The 24093-nt window shown below is 39.6% G+C and overlaps 2 protein-coding genes across 6 annotated transcripts; both read left to right on the forward strand.

Moving 5' to 3' along the window:
- The first annotated feature begins 502 nt into the window (after positions 1–502).
- LOC306901347 (uncharacterized protein) lies at positions 503–14711 on the forward strand. Its single transcript, XM_079469028.1, has 3 exons — positions 503–544; positions 970–1996; positions 11191–14711. Exons 1-3 carry the CDS (start codon positions 520–522, stop codon positions 12197–12199), a joined length of 2061 nt encoding a protein of 686 aa, XP_079325154.1. The 5' UTR covers positions 503–519; the 3' UTR covers positions 12200–14711.
- Positions 14712–19010: 4299 nt separating this feature from the next.
- Positions 19011–23555, forward strand: LOC306902227 (C-C chemokine receptor type 5-like). Of its 5 annotated transcripts, XM_079470622.1 has the most exons (5): positions 19051–19159; positions 19815–19866; positions 20094–20263; positions 20785–20850; positions 20986–23074. In XM_079470622.1, coding segments are annotated over exons 3-5 (1134 nt in total). In that variant the 5' UTR covers positions 19051–19159; positions 19815–19866; positions 20094–20261; the 3' UTR covers positions 22052–23074. The 5 variants fall into 5 exon arrangements, with proteins under 5 accessions (XP_079326747.1, XP_079326748.1, XP_079326749.1 ...); XM_079470621.1 differs by lacking the exon at positions 20094–20263 and having other exon boundaries at positions 19011–19159; positions 20986–23555; XM_079470623.1 differs by lacking the exon at positions 20094–20263 and having other exon boundaries at positions 19057–19159; positions 21016–23074.
- Positions 23556–24093: the final 538 nt, after the last annotated feature.

Here is a 24093-nt window from a genome sequence, read left to right on the forward strand (position 1 = left end):
ATATTGCCATCGCAAAATCGTATGTACTGAATGGTTTGTCATTGATTCTGAAATACTTCTGCTTTCAATTTCTTTTTTTCAATGTGTGTCCTGTGTAGATACCAGAAGCACATTCCATAAGACTGGAATTTATATGATGTGGTAAATCAGCTGTGTGAACCATTTTCAAGTCTATCTCACAGTGAGCTACATTCCACTGTGTTTTTTTAGGTTTATATCTGTTTTATTTAGGTGATTGTTTGTTGGTCAGAAAACCACAATTATTTACAATACAAGTAAATAGATGTCTCTTGCATATTCATGTACGCTCTTGCTTATTCAAAACACAACCCACGAATTGTCTATTTGTCAGTATATTTGCGATATTTAACAATTATTAGTGGCACTTCATAATGTTCTTTTCATTAAGTTAAGTCCCGCCTCTGGGAGGTTCAGGAAATAGCACCTCCTGTGTTCTGCAGCTTTTTCACAGTGAAGCTCACACAAATTTCACAGATTCAGCAGTCATTACCAAGAGACATGACAGAGAATACATCTACACCCGGTAAGTGACAGTTTGATTCATTTTGGTTTAATGGCATTAGATTGCTTGTAAAAGTCTTCCCGATTCAGATCATTCAATGTATATATCTTTTAAATGAGCAGAAAGTGTATTTTTGTCAAATTCATAATGTTTCAAACTAATAATTTGTTATAAAGATACAAAATAATAAACAAAACTTAAATATTAAGAGAGAAATTTTACCATTCAAATTAGCTTTAAAGATTCATACATTGAACAGACAAACAAATGTTAACTTTAAAACACACAGTCAGGCATGTCATGTCAGTCATGACCACTAGATGTCATGAAAACACAGACTAACATTTTGATTCCCTTTCAAGTCCTTTTTGTGGTGTGGCTTGCCGATTTCTGAAAGCCTTGCAAACAGCTGTATAATGTTCTACTGTAACTGTGTTCCTTTACAGATCCATACAGTGATTACTACATTGATGTTGATAGCGGAAAACCATGCAACAATGGCCACACAAAGCCCTTCAGTAAAGTTTTTATTCCGACCCTGTACAGCATCGTCTTCCTCATTGGCTTCATCGGGAACGGTCTGGTAGTGTGGGTGCTTTTTAGATGCCGTCGCAAATCCAACATGACAGACGTGTGCCTTTTTAACCTTGCCGTGTCTGACCTGCTCTTTCTTGTGTCCCTGCCCTTTTGGGCCCATGCTGCCATAGCCGAGTGGATCTTTGGTAAATTTGCGTGTCATACCTTGACGGGACTTTACATGCTGGGTCTTCACGGCGGTATCTTCTTCATGGTCCTTATGACGTTGGATCGATATGTCATGATCGTACACCCCCTCAGCATCTTCTCCAGAAACCGGTCTGCCAAAATGGGTGTGGTTTTGGCCTCGTGCGTGTGGACGCTCAGCCTGTTCGCAGCTCTCCCTAATATTATATTTGCCCATGTGCTGAACGAGACAAATCAATCGGCAGTTTGCAGTTCACACTTTTCAGAAGGCTGGGAGTCATTCGCTTACCTTGAACTAAACTTGCTAAGCCTGGTTCTCCCTCTGATTATTATGGGCTATTGTTACGCGCGTGTCATCCCCACTCTGATAAGCATCAAATCACAAAAGCGACACAAAATCATTCGACTCATTCTGGCTGTGGTGGCTGTGTATTTCCTTTTCTGGACACCCTACAACGTTACTATATTCCTTCAGTTCCTTCACCAGAACGGCTACCTGCAGTCTTGTGATTGGAAAACTGGCTTAAGCCTGGCCATGCAATGGGTGGAGACTATTGCCTTCAGCCACTGTTGCCTCAATCCCATCATCTACGGCTTTGTTGGAGAGAAGTTCCGAAGAACGGTCATAAATGTGGCGAAAGAGCAGTTTCCCATCTGCTTCAGAAAATGCGCAGCTATCTCGCAACAGTTTTCTGAACGCAGAGGCTCAGTCTTCTCAAGATCTACTGAATATTCCAGCACACATCTCATGTAGTGCACTTCTGATGCATTACGAAATTGTACACTTCATTCCTCCTGTGTAAATTCAAAAGGTTATTTTCATTTTGAGAAAGTCCTGTTCCTTCGAACCCTGAGTTCTTCTTTTTTACGAAATGTATCGTGCTGTTAGTTTATCTACGAATAGGATTTGAAGGATTTTGGTTTGTTTTTTAATGTTTTGTTAGCATTATGGATGTGAAGGCTAAAATATGTGCAAATAGTTTTTTGCTCAGAACGCTTTTTCTTGAGTAATTCTCACATTTGATATCTAGAAATGCAGATGACAGCTTCTGAGATGAATGTACAACTGTATGTTATCTACTGAATGTAACTTCGTAAGGGGATTTTAAATATAATTTTTTTCAATAAGCCGTTTCAAGTTTTGTTTTGTAGCTTTTTTGTGTGGGATGGCTTGTTAAAATGAAAGGTTATTATATTATATTATATAGTATCATAATATAGCATCTTCGTTTACTTCGAATGCACTGTAAGTCACTTGTTAAATGCATGCAAAATGTCATGTTCACATTCCTGTATTCAATAAATGTCTGAAATATATGCACGTAGAATATTTCAATGGAATATGTAAATGTATTATTCCTGGAATATGTAAATGTCGTATTCCTGGAAATTTTAAAGGAAGTCTAATGTAGCAGCCTGTGTCTGTGTGGCCTCATGTGGTTAGTGTATTTGTTTGTGTGTGTGTGGGGGGGGGGTGTATTTCCTCTTACAGAGAGGAAACAATCTGAAGCGTAGCAGTTAACCACATTAGGTGCAGCTGTGCGTAAGTCTTTCTCTACTGTTAACACGTGAAACCAGTCTCAGCAATGACACAGTACATGTATGCCAGTTAAATACTGTAATGCTCGATAGCACAGCAAACGATTAAAGGGGTGCTGCAACGGTGTTTCATGCATTCTGACTTCTTTTAAAAATGTTAAACGTCTTCTCATGCTTGACATAGTCAACTTGTCAAGAAACGAGTTGTATTTAAGATGTAGTATTTCTTTGCTCGATACGCTCCCCGAGTATTCGTATAGTTTTCGGAAAGTTTTGCAAAGAACTTTTCTTAGTCCCTTATTGGACAATTCTCCCAGGAAGAGCACGCGAGATGAAAGAGCACGCCCATGCATCAACTGGCCGGAGAGGTGAAAGAACATGCCCACGTGTCAACCAGAGCGGGAGAAAGTGCATGCGCACACTTCACTTTCATTTGAGTGCAGGAGAGAGAGAGAGCACTGCATTTCGAAGTTCAGCTGTTTGTTTGTTTGTTCACTGCATTTGGGTGATAAAAGTTATGTAAACGTTGGATATAATATAGTTCATCCCCCATTCCCCCCACACGCTTCTTTGTCTTTTATAAATGTTATCAAACTAAAGACATATATTTAAAGGGTACGATACTATTCTGTAAGTACTGAAGATTAACATGAGATGCTGGACAAAACAGACAGAAATTACATTAAATGTACGATAAACGACTTAATTTTATTAACACACGTTGTGTTGTGCGTGAGGCTTCATTTGCCCTTGTCTGTGAAACTTCAGACACCTACATCATATATCAGTTCATGTATAGCCGTTAAGTATTCCATTTGGGATGATACTACTCTTCTTAAATCCATACACTAGATGGTTGTGTGCATAGAGCATTGTTTAAGTGCATAGTGTATACAGTATAGAATGTCATTTGGGACACAACTTTCAGGTTTCCAGTAATCCTGAAGACTTGGTAAAGAAACACTTTAATTACATATTAAAGTGCACAAATTTAATCGATTATTAAAGTAAACTCTTAGGTACATTGTGTTTCCTGTCTGTCTAGCAATGTGTGTTTATATACAAAATAAAATAAACGTCTGTTTTTTTTCAAGTTTATTGAGTTGGCTTGTCACGTGGTTTCCGGTGAGGGAACTCTCTGGTTTTGCAGTGGATTGTGGGACATTTTAGTTAACAAACGTTTCACTACACTAGAAGGATTTTTTTAATGAGACAACCCTTGTGCCGTAAAATAAAATGACCGGATCTCTGATAAGTGCCCTGACTACTGAACAAGGGAGATGACTGACACACACCATAGGGCTGTGTCTGAATATGGCCCCCATACGCTCATTCACTATTATTTACATAAGTTCAATAATATAGTCCACTCGAAGCAGCGAATGAAACTAGTTAGTGAATTTGGAAAGAGCTGTGGGCACCATCTTCTGCTGAGATGGGGAAATTCGTTGGTAGTCGTACAAGTTGTACACTTGTTATTGCAATGCATCATGGGATTAAATTGTTGCACTTAATAATGTCCCCTATGAAGTCCCACTAAATGGAAGTCGCTGTAAATAGTTCACTATTTTAGAGTAAATGGGGATATTTCAGAAAACGCCTAGAAAACCACAGGTAGGTTAGTTTGAATAGGGTTTGAGCTAAACTCTGCAACGCAGTGGACCAGATTTGAAGAGCCCTGGTACAGAAGCATCTAACCCGCTTGTAAGCTTAAACTTCACATGAAACGTATCTCTCAAATCTAATTGGTTCTAGTTCAGTTTTGTGTGCATTTATACCTTATTTGTTCACTTAAAAAATAAATGTATTTGACAGATACGCCAGAATCATCAGTAAGCAGCCTATCTGCAGTATATAGCGCAATAAAAAAGCATGCACCAGTTTCTGTTCTGCACACTTTCATTTTAATTTATGTTTGTGTGGCTTATGGTTTGTATCCCCTCTAATTCGGATCCTGGGGCTAGCACCTATCGGTTTTGTCTATGTTTTGCTGTGTGTGAATGCCCAGAGCACGTGGGGACTGTTTTGACAGATTCACATGCTCACTGTCTGCGCGTGTGGGCCACCCCAGCCACTACCTATTAACCCCTCAGTAAGGTCAAAAAGGCACAAACTCAACCGTTGACTTGTTAATTAACATTGGGTTGTTTTAACCCTAAAATTTAAACAATTTTCTAGGTTAAATTAACTCAGCGGCTGGGTTTGTATCTTTTTGACCCAATACTGGGTTGAAAACGTTACATTCTTGAGCAAATCTTTCTTTGAGTCGGTTTTGACCGGTTCTCAGCTGGTTCACTGGACAGGCACATCAAAGCTCCAAAAAATAAAAAAATTATTGATTAAAAGTCTTTAGCTTGGCGTGCAACGCTACCTGTGTGCTCAAAACGTCACACGAAATGCTATAGTCTTTAAATCAATACTTTTTGTATTTATTAATGTCAAATCAAAATCTGAAGCAAAACAAAATACAATGAAAGAAAAAAAATATTACACAGCAGGAACAGGATACATTAACCAGAGTTTGACCTCAGATTCAAACCTTAAACAAGAGTAGAAAGTGCAAACAACAAACCAAGACAAGGGCATTGAATAGTAGAGAAACTGAAGAGAGATAACAAGGTCAAGAGGTGTGTGGCATCCTATCTAGATAATCTCTGTCCTCCAGACCAGCTTGTGCCAACCCTCATGCCCTTGGCTGTCTGACATCCTCTGTGAACCACGGAGTACACTCAGGGCTGCTGAAAGGAAATGGCACAAGACCAACAGTCTTGCTGATCTAGGGCACTACCAATCACTACTCTCCTCTTTCTCTGCTAGTGTTACCATGGCGAAAATATCTTTTTATACCACCAAGGTGAGCAATGCACCTAACACTAAGCAGCTTTTTAAGACCTTTAACTCTCTTATTTTTCACTGAGAAAACATCAGACATCAGCAAACAATTCTCAGCACTGCAGACCTCGGTAAACACTACCCTCACTTCTAACATCGAACTCTCCTCTTTCGCCCCAATGTCTGACCCTGAAGTCACCCGACTTCTCTCTCACCACCCCACCACCTGTCCGCTTGACCCAATCCCCTCCCATCTCCTTCAGGCCACATCCACCACACTCACACCTGCACTCACACACATCATCAACACCTCCCTGCTCACCGGCACTTTTCCATCCACATTCAAACGGGCCCAGGTCATGCCCCTACTCAAGAAACCCACATTGGACCCTACTATTACCGACAGTTATAGACCTTTCTCTCTCCTCCCTTTTATTGCGAAAACTCTTGAAAGGGCAGTATTCAAACAAGTTTCCTCATACCTATCCCAGAACAATCTACTGGATGACAAGCAGTCTGGCTTCAAAACAAACCACTCCACTGGGACTGTACTGCTATTGGTCACAGAAGCACTGCGGCTAGCCAAGGCGGAATCCAAATCATCAGTCCTGATTCTGCTAGTCCTATCTGAAGCGCTTCACACGGTCAATCACCAGATACTGCAAGCAACCCTGTCATCCTTAGGAATCTCAGGCTCCCCTCTCCGCTGGTTCCAATCCCCTCTCCGGCAGATTATTCAAGGTGTCGTGGCTCACCACATGATCACTGTGGTCCCTCAGGGATCGATGCTTGGACCGCTGTGTTTTTCCAACTACATGACATCCTTAGGACCCATCATACAGGCACACGGCTTCTCGTATCACTGTTATGCTGATGACACCCAGATCTACATCTCGTTTCACCCAGACGATACCACTGTAGTAGCTTGCATAACAGCCTGCCTAGATGACATCTCAGCTTAGATGAAAGAGCATCACCTGCAGCTGAACCCTGCCAAGATAGAACTACTGATCACATTGCAAAGACAACGCGATCATGCCGATATGCCTTATTTAACATTTGCAAGGTTACACCCTGCCTCACTGAGCATGCGGCACAACTCCTTGTCCAGGCCCTGGTAATCTCAAGGTTGGACTACTGCAATGCTCTCCTTGCAGGTGTTCCTTCCTATCAAACCACTTCAGCTGGTTCAAAACACAGCAGCATTCCTCTGTTGAGGTAGATGTGACGGAGACGTCGTGAGCAGATGCAAGCACACAGGAGAAGTTGGCTGAGTTTCAACAGATGGGATCTTTTTATTTATCCTAAGTAAGGCCAAAGAAAGGTAATATAAATTTAACAAGAGAGAAAAAAACCATACTGTTTGGGGGGGGAATTATAATTGGCTTGAGTCAAATAAACAATCAAAATTTTGCAGCTGCTTAGAAAATGACCTTTACACAAGCCACTATACAAAGAGCATTGACAGACTTATGTCTTCTCTACTCGCCCCTCCTTCTGAGACTGTAGCCATTGGTCTTTATGGGCATGAAGGCGCCCCTGGAATTGGCACATACCAACATAATACCACCATACAGGGGTGGCTCAGGTGAATATGCCATAAATGCTTAAAAACAGCCAAAATGTTACCTCTATAAAACTAGAAAATTACAATATATTATTTCTATGGTTTTAGCTTACTTTGTCAAATTATATATAGTTATATTAACAGCCGAAAATTATTAACTCAATCTCCGAAACACTTCCTATTGACCCGGAAGTCATAGCGTCATATAATCCCCACAATTGCGGCAAAAAAGTCCTTTACACAAACAAACAGGAGACACCAGTAAGACACAAAGATGGTATGTCAAAGCTATGTTAATTTTAAACTAAATAAAAAGATACATAATTAACGAAGACATGTGTTGCGTGGTTATTGTAACTGGTTATGTTTGTGAAGTAAATTACATGGTTTTAAACAGCTAGATATGTATTGATAATAGTAGCTATAGCATATAAATCACCGTAGTATTTGATGTTTAAGTGTGCACACGAAAGCTACGGGATTACTGTGGAGTTTTGATAAAAGACTAGGTTAACCGCTTATTTAAAACAATATGAGGAATAGGAGAACACATTGACACGCTAGACAAACAAATACCAGCAACATTTGCACTCAGTCTTTTTGAACTGGAATAGGTAGCGCATCGCTGCCGTGACAGTAGCTATGCGTCCCGTCACAGCCTCATCTTCCAACAGCCCAAAATGGCTCATGTTACACCCCTTTTCATCTCTCTCCACTGGGTACCGGTTCAAGTCACTGATGTTTGCATTCAGGATACTATCACTGGATCTGCGCCGGCATACTTTCACACCCTACTACACTCCTACACCCCATCAAGAGCCCTGCGTTCAGCAAACGAGCGGCGCCTTGTAATTCCTTCTCATAAGGGCACTGAATCCCTTTCCCGCTCATACTCCTTCACAACTCCTTCCTTGTGGAACATTCATCCCAATGTAGTCCGGTCCACCACATCTCTTATGTCCTTCAAAAAACTAATTTAAAATACGCCTCTTCGGCGAATAATTGACAGACAAATGAAAAAAACAGGTAGAGGTCTGGCTTTTGTTGAAACTAGTAACTTTGTATTAGCACCTATTGTACTATTGCTCTTTGTATGACATATCGCTTATTGCTCCCTGAACTCTTTGTAAGTCCCTTTGGATAAAAGCGTCTGCTAAATGACTAAATGTAAATGTAAATGTAATGTAAATGACTTATTAACCATATAATTATATGAGGAAACAAGGTGGCGGGTTCAAGAAATGAGACATGAAAGCACATGGCACACATCAACCAAACCAAGACCACATGCCTTCAAACACATAGTACAAGAGACCACGAGTGTAGATCATGACGCCATGAGCAAAAACCAAGACTGCTCTGACCAAACATGATACAAGTACACAACACTTCAAGAACTCATGTCGAAGCCGATAGCCGATAATGTGCCTACGTATAGAACCTGTGTGCTTGTGGCAACCTGAGATCGAATCCCATCTCGGAGAGTCCTTTAATCCCGTTCACTTAATATCTCCATGTAACACTTTCCTGTTACCTCTCTGTATAACATAATAAAGACACATAAAATCTTTTATAGTATAAGCACACAAGTCACAATTCTGGAAATTAGTGTACGTTAAAATGAGGGTGGGGAGGTTTGGGTTGTGACATAATAAAAGGGCAAATGGTCATCTCAGGAATATCGATGAATAATTTCATGTGATCATTTACTGTTCAGATTAAAGAATTATAAGATCTTTCCATAAATAATAACTACGACCCCTCAGAGGAACATAACGGATAACAAATCCCAGACAGCACCCATCTTTCAACCACAACACTGATAACTTAAAAAAATACTCCTACAGTTTGGGTTTCGGGCCTTGAAACCTACGAAGAGCAGTTTGTACAGGATAAGAAGCGTAGGGCAACGATCGTAATTCTTGTAAAAAAACTGAATTTACTCATAATTGACTAATTTTACACTTTGTGTGTACAATTCTAATTCCAGAAAACCGACTCACTGTTAAAGGTGAAAAGAGCACTGAATATCATTCATCTCATGGCAGATATATCGCTCATTTGTGTGGTACAATACATCCTCGCTTATTGACGACACTAGACTCACTGTGGGTGGGGGAAGATATTAGGGTTCATTCAGTAGCTGGTTCAGCATAAGTTGACTCAGACTTATTGTTTTATCAAGTCCAAGGGAATTTTTGTCATTGCCTCCAGACCTGCTAACATCAGAACAGTAACAGGAAGTGTGTTCACACCTAACCTTCCCTTGCAAGATACACTAATGCACAAAAGCACACACACAAACACTCACACATGCGCGTGCTTCATTTTACAGGAAATTTGCTGAAGGCAAATGTACAGAAAGAAGGTGAAATGTACTAGTACATGTAGATGTACTCTTTCATGACCATATGAACCAAGTCTCGACAACAACAAGTTAGTGAGTTTGTCCTCCCAACATCTCACAACAATCATTCATCATGGATGAAGGGCACACAGAAAGGTAAACAGAATTTAGAATTACTGGATTTTGAATTGACTGAAATGCAGATTTTTTTCAGGTTGTATTTGGATCCTTAAAACGTGACACATTTTGATATATTGGACAGAGAACAGCCATGAAACCACAAAATGTTTTTATATACAAGCAATTTAAATAATGAACCTGAGGGAGGTATTGTACATTTCTTTTAGGACCGGTTAAAATGTTGTCAGAAGTGGGATTGTGGTGGGATGTTTCAGAGGCCTGTGGTTTATCAATGTTATGCGACCTCCTTCTGTTTGTATATATATAATTTGAAAACGCTGTGGTCGGCATGTGCTAGCTGTGAGGTTTACTTATCGTGCCACTTTCAAATCATGTTCACAATCAAATTTTGCATTTATAATAACAGTGCTTTTCAGTTATACATTTATTATGAGATCATATTTATTGGATGTATAATTGTTACATGGCGTTATATACTACATAATTTGTTAAACCATCCCATCATACATCCTTACCACATTGCACTGAAATAGTTCAGAATTGAATGGACAATTTTCAAAAAACTGAAAACAATATATTTACTTTCATTACATAGTTGACCTTTGGTTGAACGTGCCAGTGCGGTTTGTGTTCGCTTTTTATTGCGAAATAGCTATTACAGAAAATGTTTTACATTTATCAGGACAGAACCTGATTGAGAAAACTTGCAGAATATTTACAGATGTTATTGAATGTGGTTGAGATGTTTGAAACAAACATACAGCACCACGGCTAGACAAAATACACATTTGTATAAAAGGACACTTAAAAAAATGAAAATTCTATCATTAACTCACCCTCTTGTGTTTGCAAACCTGTATGAACAAAGAAGATGTTTTGAAGAATGTTGGTAAACCCAACAACAGCATTACCCAATTACTTCTATTGTACGAACACAAAACCAATGCAAGTCAATTGGTACCTACGTCTTTCAGTTACCAACATTCTTTAAAACATCTTCTTTTGTGTTATACAGAAGAAAGTCGTACAGGTTTGGAACAACTTGAAGGTGAGCAAAGAATGACAGAATCTTCAGAACTGGTGAACTGTCCCTTTAACACAAAACTTTTTTTGAAGTGAACACACTACATTAAGACAGAAAATGTCCTTTGATTCTCTATATGAAGTGATGTATCTATGATTCAAACACAATTATGAGTGCATCATAACCAGCCCCAACACCCAAAACACTTCTGTAGTTTCCCTTGTTGGTTCCAAAAAAACATTGTCAAAAATCACTGCATGATACATACAAATAAGTGCGCTCTTTAAAAAACTCTTATATACTGGAAAATATACGTATTAATATATATATATTTCCATATATCGGAACCCAGTATTTTATATATATTTTCTATGATGTATATGGAATGATTGAATATATTAACTTTTAATATGTAAGAAAATAAATGTTCTTTGCTTAAACTTGCATCCTTGCAAATAAGTACTTCACTGAATTAAATATACTTTATATTACAGAACGGAAACGACTTTTAACTACTACAACTACCCACCCCAAGAGCCGTGCATTACTGGAGATTTAACCCTGAATTCACATGTCAAGTCTACCATTTTCAGCGTGGTCTTTGCACTCGGCCTTGTTGGGAACATCCTCATCTTATGGGTTCTCCTGAAAGTCATGCATTTGAAAACTATGACAAACGTATGCTTGCTGAATCTGGCTCTGTCAGACCTGCTGATGGTCCTGTCGCTGCCCTTCTGGGCTCTTTATGTTCAAGGTGGTTACATCACAGCCAATGCCATGTGTAAGGCTATGACAGGCATTTATCAGGTGGGATTTTACAGCGGGATCCTTTTTGTGACCCTGTTGAGCGTGGATCGCTATCTGGTTATAGTACACGCCGTGGCAGTGCTGGGAGCCAAGATGCTGCGCTACGGAGTTGTGGTTAGTCTGGCTATATGGGTGGTTGCGATATGTGCCGCACTCCCGGAGGTCATCTTTGCAGCAATGGTGACCGAGGGGAACCTCACCAGATGCCAGGGACACTATCCTTTGGGCTCGGCACATAAGTGGAAGCTTTTTCGCAACTTTAGCGAAAACACTGTGGCACTTTTCATCTCTTTGCCCATCATTGCATTTTGTTACATTAGAGTGCTGATGGTGGTGCAAAAGACAAAAAACTCAAAAAAGGATCGAGCCATAAAACTCATACTCGCCATTGTTGCAGTGTTTGTGGTCTTCTGGGTGCCCTACAATGTGATTGTGTTTTTAAAGACCTTGCAGCAGTTTGATATCCTCAGTAGCTGCGAGGCTTCTCGTCATATTAACATGGCCATGGACTTGACAGAGACAATCGCACTGACACACTGCTGCGTCAATCCAGTTATTTATGCTTTTGTTGGAGAAAAGTTTCGCAAAAGCCTAACAAGCATGTTTTCTAAATATATCGTGTGTTTGAAGGTCTACCAGACAACGTCGATTCACTCAAAAGTTTCAGAAAATGACACCTCCAACACGGCTTTGTAAAGAACACACGTCTTTTCTTTTTTTACCACCCACTCCCTTACGATTTTTTTCTTAAATGAGAGAAACGTTTTTGAAACTGCTTATACAGGTATTTGCTTTATTAGTTTTGCTAGTGTAGTTTTGTTTTGCACGTCTCGGCATTTGTAGCTACGCAATATATATATATTAATGCAAGTTTTTTTGACAACACAACATCATATAGATGTACTACCTCAATAAAAAAAATATAGTGGCAAGCAGCGATTCCCGGGTTCGAGCAGTCTAAAGCGTCAAGATTGTTCAGAATGAAGAGAACTAGCGGCCAAAAGGCGCTGCCTTTAGTAGGTGACCTCGGAGTTAGTTCTTGAGTTATGGCAATTTTAATGTAAAAGGCTCCGCATATTTAGAACTTTTGTCGTGCGTCCCTTATCGACCTTGAAAGGAAATTTCAACTTTTTTTCGATAGTTATTTACATTCACACTCCACAGAAGTCGTCTGCATTAGTTTGGTTCCGATCGGTCGAAAAAGCAAGGACTAGTTCGCGAAAGTAGGTTTTTGACATCATCAGCGATAACTCACGAACCGTTTGTTGAAGTGGTTCCAGAGGCAAAGTTGTTCAGAATGAGGAGAGCTATCATATGATGTAAATAGTTTGAGTATATGTCAAATGTCACGTGATACACAATTGTTTTTGCAACCAAAAACACGTCAATTTAGCCATTTTTACTGTTATAGCGCCACCTAGTGTCCAAACGCTGCGGCCTTAAGTATGTGACCTCGGAGTGATGGTCTTCACATATGTGTCAAGCCCCATGATGAGATCTCATATAGTTATTGAGTTATGGCCATTTAAATGTAATAGGCCCCGCCCATTTTTTTATTTTGGTGCCCCTAAGCGACCTTGAAAGGAAATTTCAACTTTCTTTCAATAATTATTGACATTCACACTCCACAGAAGACATCTGAATTGGTTTGGTTACGATTAATCGAAAAACCTAGGACGAGTTTGCAAAAGTAGGTTTTAGACATCATCAACGATAACTCAGAAGCGGTTCCAGAGACAAAGTTGTTCAGAATGAGGAGACCTATCAAATAATGTAAATAGTTTGAGTATATGTCAAATGTCACGTGATATACAATTGTTTATGCACTCCAAAAATGTTATTTCGCCCCCAGTGGCCGAATGAGTCGAACAAGCCCAGCGAGTGTCGTTTCGATCGGCCTCCGTTAAGTCGGTCTAAGGAGTGCTCAAACTTCATTGGCCGATGGCGGCCATGTTTTTTTAGATACGCCAATGTCCTTTTCTATAATCATGGTACATGACACAAAGACACATCATACCAAGAAATTAGTCGATCGGGCAAACTGTTGGGTAGTTATTGCCCTTTTCGAGAAAATGTATATTATAGCGCCACCTAGAGGCTAAACGCCGACTTTTTTATACTGTGACCTCGGACTGAGAGTATAAACATATGGTCCAAGCCCCGTGAAGATAGCTCAAACGGTTCATGAGTTATAACCATTTTAGTAAAATTAGCTCCTTCCGGTTCAGACGTTTTGGCGCCCCCACGGATCGAAATTTAAACTTTTATTTGATAATTAATTACATTCACACTCCACAGAATTCCTCAGCGTTGGTTTGGTTCCGATTGGGCAAAAATCCAGGGACTAGTTAAATTTTTTATTTTTGCATAAAATGCAAATTAGCGAAAAGATTTGCATACCGGAAATGAAATCGGAGATATATGTTTTTTAAGTTGTGAGGCAATGATTATTATGTCGCACATCCAAGTGATTTATATCAAACCGTTTAGGAGTAACGAGCGAAAACACGATTTTCATCGCTGTAGCTCCCCTGTGGTCCGACATAGCTGGCTCCGTGTATCTGAGTAGCGAGCAAGACTACTACCATCTGACCGAGTCTCAGCCTTGTCAGCCTTACGGTTTGGGCTGGACGATCAGTTTTAGGGAAGAATAATAATAATAAGAATAAATCCTACAAATACAATAGGTTTCTAGCGCTTCGCGCTCGAACCCTAAAAATTCAGCTACAGGTATATAAAGATTCCAGCTGGTGAGGAAAAAAAGGTTTCAGTGCGCTTGTGAATAAATAGTGTCTAACATTCAAACTATTTTCCAGTGGCTGTAAAATGACCTTATGCATTAAATGACTTCAATCGTATTTCAGTCTATTTAAAATAAACACATTTGCAAATGTATATAGTATATCCAAACCAAATCTTCTCCTGTGAGCTCTTACCACATACCATGCAAAAGGATTTAGCACATGCTCTGTACGTCACTGTCAATAACCACAGGACTTCCTAAACCATACGCATCAAAGGCAAAACAAATAATAAAAGAATGTGAAAATTTTAATGGCATAAAGATGAAGTCTGAATGTTGAATGTTGAAATCAAGAATTGAAATTGTTATTAATATACTGCTGTATTTCTGTGTTATATCCAGTATATCTGCATCACATTTTATCTTTAAGTTGCTCATTTCAAACAATATATTAATAAACAAATCATTCACAAACGTGTGTTTCAAATGTTTATGTTTTTACCACAAGAGAACTCCATATGACATATGGAACAGTTTAATGCATCCGATGACAAGGAAAATACGGTACAAGTAGTACAAGGATAGACACAGAAAAAGTGAAGTGATGTGCTTCTCATGCGCCCCTGTTTCTCCTGCGCCCTGTTTCTCCTGCGCCCTGTTTCTCCTGCGATCCTGTTTCTTCTGCGATCCTGTTTCTCCTGCGATCCTGTTTCTCCTGCGATCCTGTTTCTCCTGCGATCTTGTTTCTCCTGCGATCCTGTTTCTCCTGCGCCCCTGTTTCTCCTGCGCCCTGTTTCTCCTGCGCCCTGTTTCTCCTGCGCCCTGTTTCTCCTGCGCCCTGTTTCTCCTGCGCCCTGTTTCTCCTGCGCCCTGTTTCTCCTGCGCCCTGTTTCTCCTGCGCCCCTGTTTCTCCTGCGCCCTGTTTCTCCTGCGCCCTGTTTCTCCTGCGCCCTGTTTCTCCTGCGATCCTGTTTCTCCTGCGATCCTGTTTCTCCTGCGATCCTGTTTCTCCTGCGATCCTGTTTCTCCTGCGATCTTGTTTCTCCTGCGATCCTGTTTCTCCTGCGCCCCTGTTTCTCCTGCGCCCTGTTTCTCCTGCGCCCCTGTTTCTCCTGCGCCCTGTTTCTCCTGCGCCCTGTTTCTCCTGCGCCCTGTTTCTCCTGCGCCCTGTTTCTCCTGCTACCCTGTTTCTCCTGCTACCCTGTTTCTCCTGCGATCTTGTTTCTCCTGCGATCCTGTTTCTCCTGCGCCCTTGTTTCTCCTGCGCCCCTGTTTCTCTCTCCCCCTGTTTCTCATGCACCCCTGTTTCTCCTGTGCCCATGTTTCTCGTGCGCCCTGTTTCTCCTGCTACCCTGTTTTTCCTGCGCCCTTGTTTCTCCTGCGCCCCTGTTTCTCCCTCCCCCTGTTTCTCATGCACCCCTGTTTCTCCTGTGCCCATGTTTCTCGTGCGCCCTGTTTCTCCTGCGCCCTGTTTCTCATGCGCCCTGTTTCTCCTGCGCCCTGTTTCTCCCTCCCCCTGTTTCTCATGCACCCCTGTTTCTCCTGTGCCCATGTTTCTCATGCGCCCTGTTTCTCCTGCGCCCTGTTTCTCATGCACCCCTGTTTCTCCTGTGCCCATGTTTCTCATGCGCCCTGTTTCTCCTGTGCCCATGTTTCTCATGCGCCCTGTTTCTCCTGCGCCCTGTTTCTCATGCACCCCTGTTTCTCCTGTGCCCATGTTGCTCATGCGCCCTGTTTCTCCTGCGCCCTGTTTCTCCTGTGCCCATGTTTCTCATGCGCCCTGTTTCTCCTGCGCCCTGTTTCTCCTGCACCCTGTTTCTCATGCGCCCCTGTTTCTCCTGCACCCTGTTTCTCCTGCACCCTGTTTCTCCTGCGACCCTGTTTCTCATGCGCCCCTGTTTCTCCTGCCCCCTGTTTCTCCCTCCCCCTGTTTCTCATGCACCCCTGTTTCTCCTGTGCCCATGTTTCTCATGCGCCCTGTTTCTACTGCGCCCTGTTTCTCATGCACCCCTGTTTCTCCTGTGCCCATGTTTCTCATGCGCCCTGTTTCTCCTGCGCCCTGTTTCTCCTGTGCCCATGTTTCTCATGCGCCCTGTTTCTCCTGCGCCCTATTTCTCCTGCACCCTGTTTCTCATGCGCCCCTGTTTCCCCTGCACCCTGTTTCTCCTGCACCATGTTTCTCCTGCGACCCTGTTTCTCATGCGCCCCTGTTTCTCCTGCGCCCTGTTTCTCCTGCGCCCTGTTTCTCCTGCGCCCTGTTTCTCCTGTGCCCATGTTTCTCATGCGCCCTGTTTCTCCTGTGCCCATGTTTCTCATGCGCCCTGTTTCTCCTGTGCCCATGTTTCTCCTGCGCCCTGTTTCTCATGCGCCCCTGTTTCTCCTGTGCCACTCTTACCTGCTGGATTACTAAAAGTCTTTGGATTACTCCATTTGCTCTGGCGCATACTTGGCAAGTATGTTGTGCAAAAATACTGATACGATCTTCTGTTACAAACGTTTTAAGCAATGTTTCAAACCCATGATAACAACGAGATGTAGTGTTTTTGGGAGATTATTCCAAGAGAGGGGTGCCAGCAAAGGCCTGCTACGACATTCACAACAAAACATGGAAGATAATTCATCTACAAGAGCAAGATTCATACTAATTATAAATATAAGAAGTTTATGTAGATAAGGAAGATTTAACCAGGATGGCATTGTCAATATACAAAGGCCAAAAGCCCTCATATAGTATCGGCATTGCCCTTCCAAACCTCGGATGTCTCTTTTAAAATCTACCGTAAGTGGTATGGTTACCAATAAATAAAGGTAAATATATGTAAACATGACAATGCTTCAAATGTATCTATGCGCTGTAGCTACAGTAGGTGCTAAAGAAATGCAGTACACAGTGCCACAGTAAGCAATTTAAAATATAGATAACCTCTGATCACAGCATGTGGTGAATACAGTCAACTTCCTGTTCTTTAAACATAATGCCCAAAATACTGTTGTTATTCAATATGACCCTCAGAGTGAACAGGTAGCGATGTGTGTACATAGTTGTTCACTTGTTATTGTAGTGTATCATCCTCATGCACTTTTATAATGTCAACTCTACTGGATGATTACCAAACCATCAAACTGACATCATCAGAGAAGAACCATACCACAGAACACAATAACATTTACATATTTTGATCATGATTAGGTTATGAAGGCACATGATTAAAACATTTAAAAGTAAAAATATTTAATTAAAAATAACCAGTTTTGACTTGATGTTGACCTCAGAAAGCCTGCAGCATATTTGCGTGATTTACAAAAGAGCATCAGCAAAATAAGCCTTAAAGGCCATATAAGACACCTTTCTGGTTCACTTAATCTTTCTGTGCAGCACATGATTCAATTGTTTTGATCTATCAATTGTTGATTTAATTCTTGTTTGAAATTCTGCTCTGTTAAACTGCTCTGTAAAAGTGTTTGTAGAAAAATGTGTCTGATGTGCAGAACTGCAAAGTAACTTCACCTTAACCTTTGAATTTATTTTCAAAAATACAGCCGAAAGCCACAGGTTTCTGAACAACTGAAGTGAAATGTTCTGCAGAGAGACGGATTTCCTGTGTGCTTACAGCTATCACACTACATTAAGATTGCTGACATGACTGTATGCTTAAAGTATGCACAGTAAAAAGTTTAAATGCAAAATATCGATATGGTTTAATCAGGTTTCTGATTCAACCTGAATGTGAGACGCATGAATCACTGATTATTTTGTTTTCTGTGGACCTTTGTGATCACACACACAACCACTTCCCCATTATGAGCAACAACCGATTTTATCTATGCAGATGTACAGTACGGTCAGGATGACATTCTGTGAGGATCAAAATATATTCTCAATATTCCAAACAATGTTTTATCCTAAATGGCATTTTTTAAATACAATTTCTGTATAAAAATGAGTCAAGATCAGAGTTCATATCAGTCAATAAAATAATACCTGACAACTGAATGCTACCTCTGACATTCAAAATAACCCAGGAATTTGACCGAAGTAGCAGACTTTAAAAATTAAACATGCCATTGGCTTACATCGCAGGAGCGATCCTTATCTACTCCCAAATTACCATAAAGACTTTAGTGTTATATTTTTATTTTTGACATTGAGGCCGCAACTTCTTAAGATATATATTATTATACAGTACTCTTTGCAAACTTCATGACTGACAAGTGGGCATTTTGCCTCCTAATAACTGCAAATGAGAGGCTAGCATGAAGCACCTAAGAACAAAGTAAAATCCTCAACATTGTTTTATTGAAATGTGTTCCATGTAAGTTTGTGTCATGTGTCATGTTTATCTATCATGTTAAATGATATGACAAACCCTTTAAGAGCACAACAAAATCTGTAAGACTGTATGTCCGTCCTTTTAAGAAGTCACTTGTGCACTTAAGTGGTTAGGTGTGTGTTTTGTGTAAACCACAACGTAACATTTTGCTCAGCTGTTCCTCTAAAGCTGCAGGTGTTTTTTCAATGGTTTACTAAAGAAAGGAATGTCTGTGCAATCATTAAAAAACTATATATGACTATATTTACATTGCAGTACGATTTACCATTAGTGTTTGTTTTCACGTTTTGTCTACAGCATGTGTGTACTAAGGTAATTTCCTCTACATTTTGCTACAAACATGGTGGGAACCAATCATGTCATTGCTATCGACTACATGCAATAGTTCTGAAACTAGTAATGCACTTTGCAAAGCCCCTACCCCAATTTAACCAGAGGAAGTGTCACAAACCAATGCCCAACAAAAAAAAAGAGAATCTATAATAGATCAAATTTATCTCAACCGATCTCATATCATGCAATCTCATTTGTTCTTCTTGTCTTGGAGGATCATAGGGCAATTCCCAAATTGATCACCTTTGTGTGAGTATTCTTTACTTGTACATTATTCATGTTATAGTTTGAATAATATGCACAGACGTGCAAATGTGTTCATCTTTTGCAATAAATGTTTTGGAGTTAAAGTCCATTTTGCATGTTCATAGAAACCTGAGGTGTCTTTTGGATAGTATGGTTTCACACTTTTGTTGAAAACATCACACGGTCACATTTTCGTTGTGAAGTTGGTAAAACATCTGTAGGTAACGTTCACCAGATAGTCCTCAATGTCACAGGTGGTTTGTAAAACCAGTAGACAGTTGTAGTGTTGTGAGGTATGTGAGATCATCTGTGTCATAAAACATATTCAAAAGATTTAAGACATTCGTTTTTTACATATTCGTACTGTATATGTTTTTAAAGAGTAATGCAAGCAGTTAGACATGTATGTGTTTGTTTTCTATGTTGGGTTAAACAATGTAAAAAGATTGCACAGATCACACACCAGCTGTTGTTACAAATACAGTTCATTATTGTATTTTTTATATAATTTGACAAGAAAATTATCTATTATTATTAGAAGGTAGAATTATTAGATAAATGTTATGGAATTTGCCCGTTTTCCCTTTTATTATTCAAATATTTTACTTATGGTAGCTACTGCATTATTATAAACTCTGTCTGTTTTCATACCACACAGTTACAATTCCTCTGATTCTTCTGAAAATGAATTCTACAGTTTCAGAGCTGGGGTAAGACCACGCTTCTCATACCTTATTGCAACAAGCGAACAGCAGAACATTGTAGACAAATCTGAAACACAATACGAAATCAGATTCATCAGTTGCTGTCAGTTAAATCTGACTGGTTTGGGAAAATTTAGTATAAATGTTTACTTTTTGCAAAATCATACAGAGCTTTGGCCGAAAATGCACATGCACCGAGAAACTGTGATGACAGACATTTTCCATACTTGCAGAGAAACAACGGCCTGATACAGAAATACAACATATACAGAAAACTGTATACGTGGTTGTCATGATCCTGCCACTAAACCAAGAGAAACATGACATGATGCGGCAGAATCATGACAGTGTGTGCTTAAGAGAAATTGCGGCCTTGGGAATGGAGAGTACATAAGACTAAAATGTACGTATGAAAGGGAAAAAGCTTAGATCAGACTTATTTCAAAGGAATTCTGGGCCAAATACCTCAGTTTGATCAATGTTACATTCTAGAAAATAATTGTGTTACCCGATTTTGATATCAGTAATACAGGCATTTGCTGAACAATAAGACGCAGAGGACGCAGATAAATGGAAGGTCATAAACTGCAGTGGTTGTTAAGACCATGGCGGCTATCAGTTTGACCGAGAGGTAGCATATACATAGTGAATAGTAATGGACCAAGTACGGAACCCTGAGGTACACTTTGAGCAGGAGAAATTGACGAAATGAAATTTGTCTATTAGTAAGCTATGATGTAATCCATGAAAGAGTATGGCCAGAGATGCCATTCGATGAAAAATGAGAAATACAAATATGAACAGCATTTACAGCAACATACAGTACATGTCTACAGAAATGGTGCAAGTGCAAGGCTTTTCTAATTTAATTTCAGGCACATTTGCACAGAGTAATTTGTTTTCTTGTCTCTTTGTTATAAAAAGGATCACTGCACAGTCTTCTTGGACAGGCTTCAGTACCCCACAGGTGTATAATCAAACATTTACCAGGTGAGGCCATTACTTGTTCTTATCATTAAATTAATAAAACAGCAATGACAGCCATGTTTATAAGTCACTATTGACCATGTAGCTTTGCTTTATTTTTTCTTTAAATTATATATTTTTCTGCTTAACTTCGAATAGTAATGACAAAAACACCTCGCCACTCTACAGCTATGACGACTACTACTATGGAAATCTTGATCCATCTGAGTTTTCTCCCTGCGAATTTGGACATCATGCATCCACTCTCATCCTACCTGTGTTATACTCCATGTTCTTTGTTCTGGGCATGCTGGGTAACTTACTGGTGGTCTGGGTGATCATGATGAGTGTGAAGCTGAGAAGCATGACTGACATCTGTCTTCTGAACCTGGCTTTAGCTGACCTGCTGCTGGTCTCCTCTCTCCCTTTCTTGGCACACTATGCCAGAGATCAGTGGATCTTTGGAGGTCCCATGTGCACCCTGGTGTTAAGCGTCTACCACATTGGATTCTACAGTGGGATATTTTTCATTGTACTGATGGGCATCGATCGATATTTAGCTGTTGTTCATGCTGTGTTCTCTTTGAGAGTCAGAACAAGGACATATGGGATCTTAGCCAGTGCGGTCATTTGGGTCATTGCGATTGCAGCTTCACTTCCTGAGCTGATCTACCTTAATACCAGTAAATACAAAAATCAAACCCTCTGTCAATCATATCCAGTGAGTGATGGAGAGTCTCACCGTCATACTAAGACTGTTGGTATAATTAAAATGAATGTTCTGGGATTATTAATTCCACTTGTTGTCATTGGATTTTGTTACTCAATGATACTAAACAGACTCCTGAGAGCTCGCTCTTCCAGAAAACAGGCCATGCGGCTTGTCATAATAGTTATGGTGGTCTTCTTCTGCTGCTGGACTCCATATAATGTTGCAGCATTTGTGAAAGCTTTAGAACTGAACAAACTCATAAACATAACCTGTGAAAGCAGCAAGACAATCACTTTAAGTCTCCAGATCACAGAAGCTGTGTCTTACTCGCACAGCTGCTTAAATCCCATTATCTACGTGTTTGCAGGGGAGAAATTTAGGAGGCACCTTTTCCGACTCCTGAATAAAACCCCCTTCAGCAGATTACAGTTCATGAAGAGTTATCTTACACAGGCCACAGGATCTTTTTATTCACAGACGACCAGCGTGGATGACAAGTCCACAGCAGTGTGAATGGAGGGAATTAATTGTGGTTGGAAATATGGACAAGGAACCATCAGAAAAATTATGTGGCTGATGTGCCCCATTCCTTTAATGCAGCAGTTCTTAACCCTGGTCCACGCGAGTCCCCGCTCTGCATATTTTGCATCTTTCTCTTGTTTAACATACCTGATTCTTATAACTGGCTAATTAGAAGAGTGCTCCATGAAGAACTGTGCTTCGATTGACATGGTATTGTTGACTTCGATGCCCTTTGAATCTTAAATAGGCTTATGCGCCTTACGAAGTGGAATCGTGGCAGAATATTCAGTGACGTTCACTTCACAGGGCACTTGGTTGTATTGAACAAACCTCAGAATAAGAAAAACATACAAAATATGTAGAGCGGGGGGTCACGGGGACCAGGATTACGACCGGCTGCTACAGTATTAACTTTAAAGGCTTCGATTATGAGCAGGTTTATTATTGTGTAAATGTTTGTATTTAATTTGAATTAGATCAGTAATGTGTGCTTTGATTTGTATTTGTTTTCCAGCAATGCATGTGTATATAGTTCCTAATCATTTTGTGATGATATTGCGTTTTGTTTCCTTTACAACATATCTTCTAGAACTTTATTTTCTTGTTACAATACTGTGTACAATACTTGTTACAATAATGAATTTACAAGCTAGATAAACCAACAACAAAATTTAGTTATTAACATATTCACACATAACTTATTTACATTATGTGATGTTTTTTCTTAACATTGTGTACATTTGGGGACTTTTTAGAAAACAAAAGGTTTTATCTAGAGTCAAATGGAATGCAAAAACCTTTTTCAGCGCAGTATCTCAAAACTTTTCAGAATGTGGATAGAACCTTATAATTCAGAGTTTGACCCAAGTTTTTAAGTGACATTTGTTAGAACGTGATTTCATATTCTTACAGGTTGAACGTCTTAAAACGCTTGACTGAAATGTTTTAAAAGCGTTTGTTCTGAAGGTGTAAAATGTCTAAAACTAGTTTCATGGACAAAAATAAAATTTTGTTAACACAAATGTTTTTGTCATTACAAAACTAACATTTTCTTTAATAATTCTTTTAAATAATGACTGACTGAATAATGAAGAAAGAGCAGCCAATAAAAGCTCAGAATAGAGGGAACTCCTTTAATTTAGTATAAAATGCATCTCTGTAACTGCTGCTTGATTCTGTGACGAGAAAAAAAATCTGCAAATTCTAGGCAAAAATAACTACACTGAAGATGCCAAAATGTAACAAGTTTACTTTTTGTTTCGATTTTTGTATATCATATAAATCCCTTTGTGTTATTCCACGGTTTTGATGAACTTACAATTTTTCTAAAAGGTAAAAAAGACATGAAGGAAACAAGTGTTCTAAACGTGTCACCGGTAGTTTATATGTGTGTTTTCATATGGAGCAAAGGGACTACAAAAGGTTTTCTCATAGATTCTTGTGTGTATGAAGTTTCAAATAAATGTTTATAATAGATTAAAAACACCGGCAAGTTTATAACTGTCAGTTCCAGTTCAACACATTTAACCACGTAACTATTTAGAAAACTATACATAGAGTATATATATATACAGTAGAAAACAAAACTTTTTAAAAGTCGTATGTAAGATATGTACATGTAAAGCACATAAAGTATAAAGTGGCCTTCTTACTTGCAGCTTACTCTTAAGCCACACTTAAGTTAGATATAATAACCTGAGAGGTTACCTAGTGAACCTAGAACATTCTTGTTTAGTTTAATCCAGTGGTTGGGATTGTCAATATTTGACAGAGCCATGAAATAAAACACTCCCACATTTTTAGAGTATTGAGCCAAGTAGGTTAAAACTAATTCTGAAAATGACAAAAAGAATTGTGCAGATCACTGTTTTTGCAAATTCCAGATTGTTTTGTTAAAAATGCATTGACTTCTACTTCTATCACTATATTATGTAAAGATATGTATGTATGTTTGTATAAGAACTATAGTAAATTAATCTAAATATTACTCATGAAAAAAAGCCCTCCACTCATGCAGCGCAAAAAACTGGGTC

The sequence above is a fragment of the Barbatula barbatula genome, assembly GCF_947034865.1.
Source record: "Barbatula barbatula genome assembly, chromosome: 12".
NCBI lineage: Eukaryota > Metazoa > Chordata > Actinopteri > Cypriniformes > Nemacheilidae > Barbatula > Barbatula barbatula.

Coding starts and splice junctions, on each gene's coding strand:
- LOC306901347 (XM_079469028.1), top strand. CDS start 520: ATGACAGAGAATACATCTACACCCG. Junction 545..969: donor AGAGAATACATCTACACCCG/GTAAGTGACAGT, acceptor GTTCCTTTACAG/ATCCATACAGTGATTACTAC. Junction 1,997..11,190: donor TATTCCAGCACACATCTCAT/GTAGTGCACTTC, acceptor TTTATATTACAG/AACGGAAACGACTTTTAACT.
- LOC306902227 (XM_079470619.1), top strand. CDS start 20,642: ATGAGAAATACAAATATGAACAGCATTTACAGCAACATACAGTACATG. Junction 20,851..20,985: donor TATAATCAAACATTTACCAG/GTGAGGCCATTA, acceptor AACTTCGAATAG/TAATGACAAAAACACCTCGC.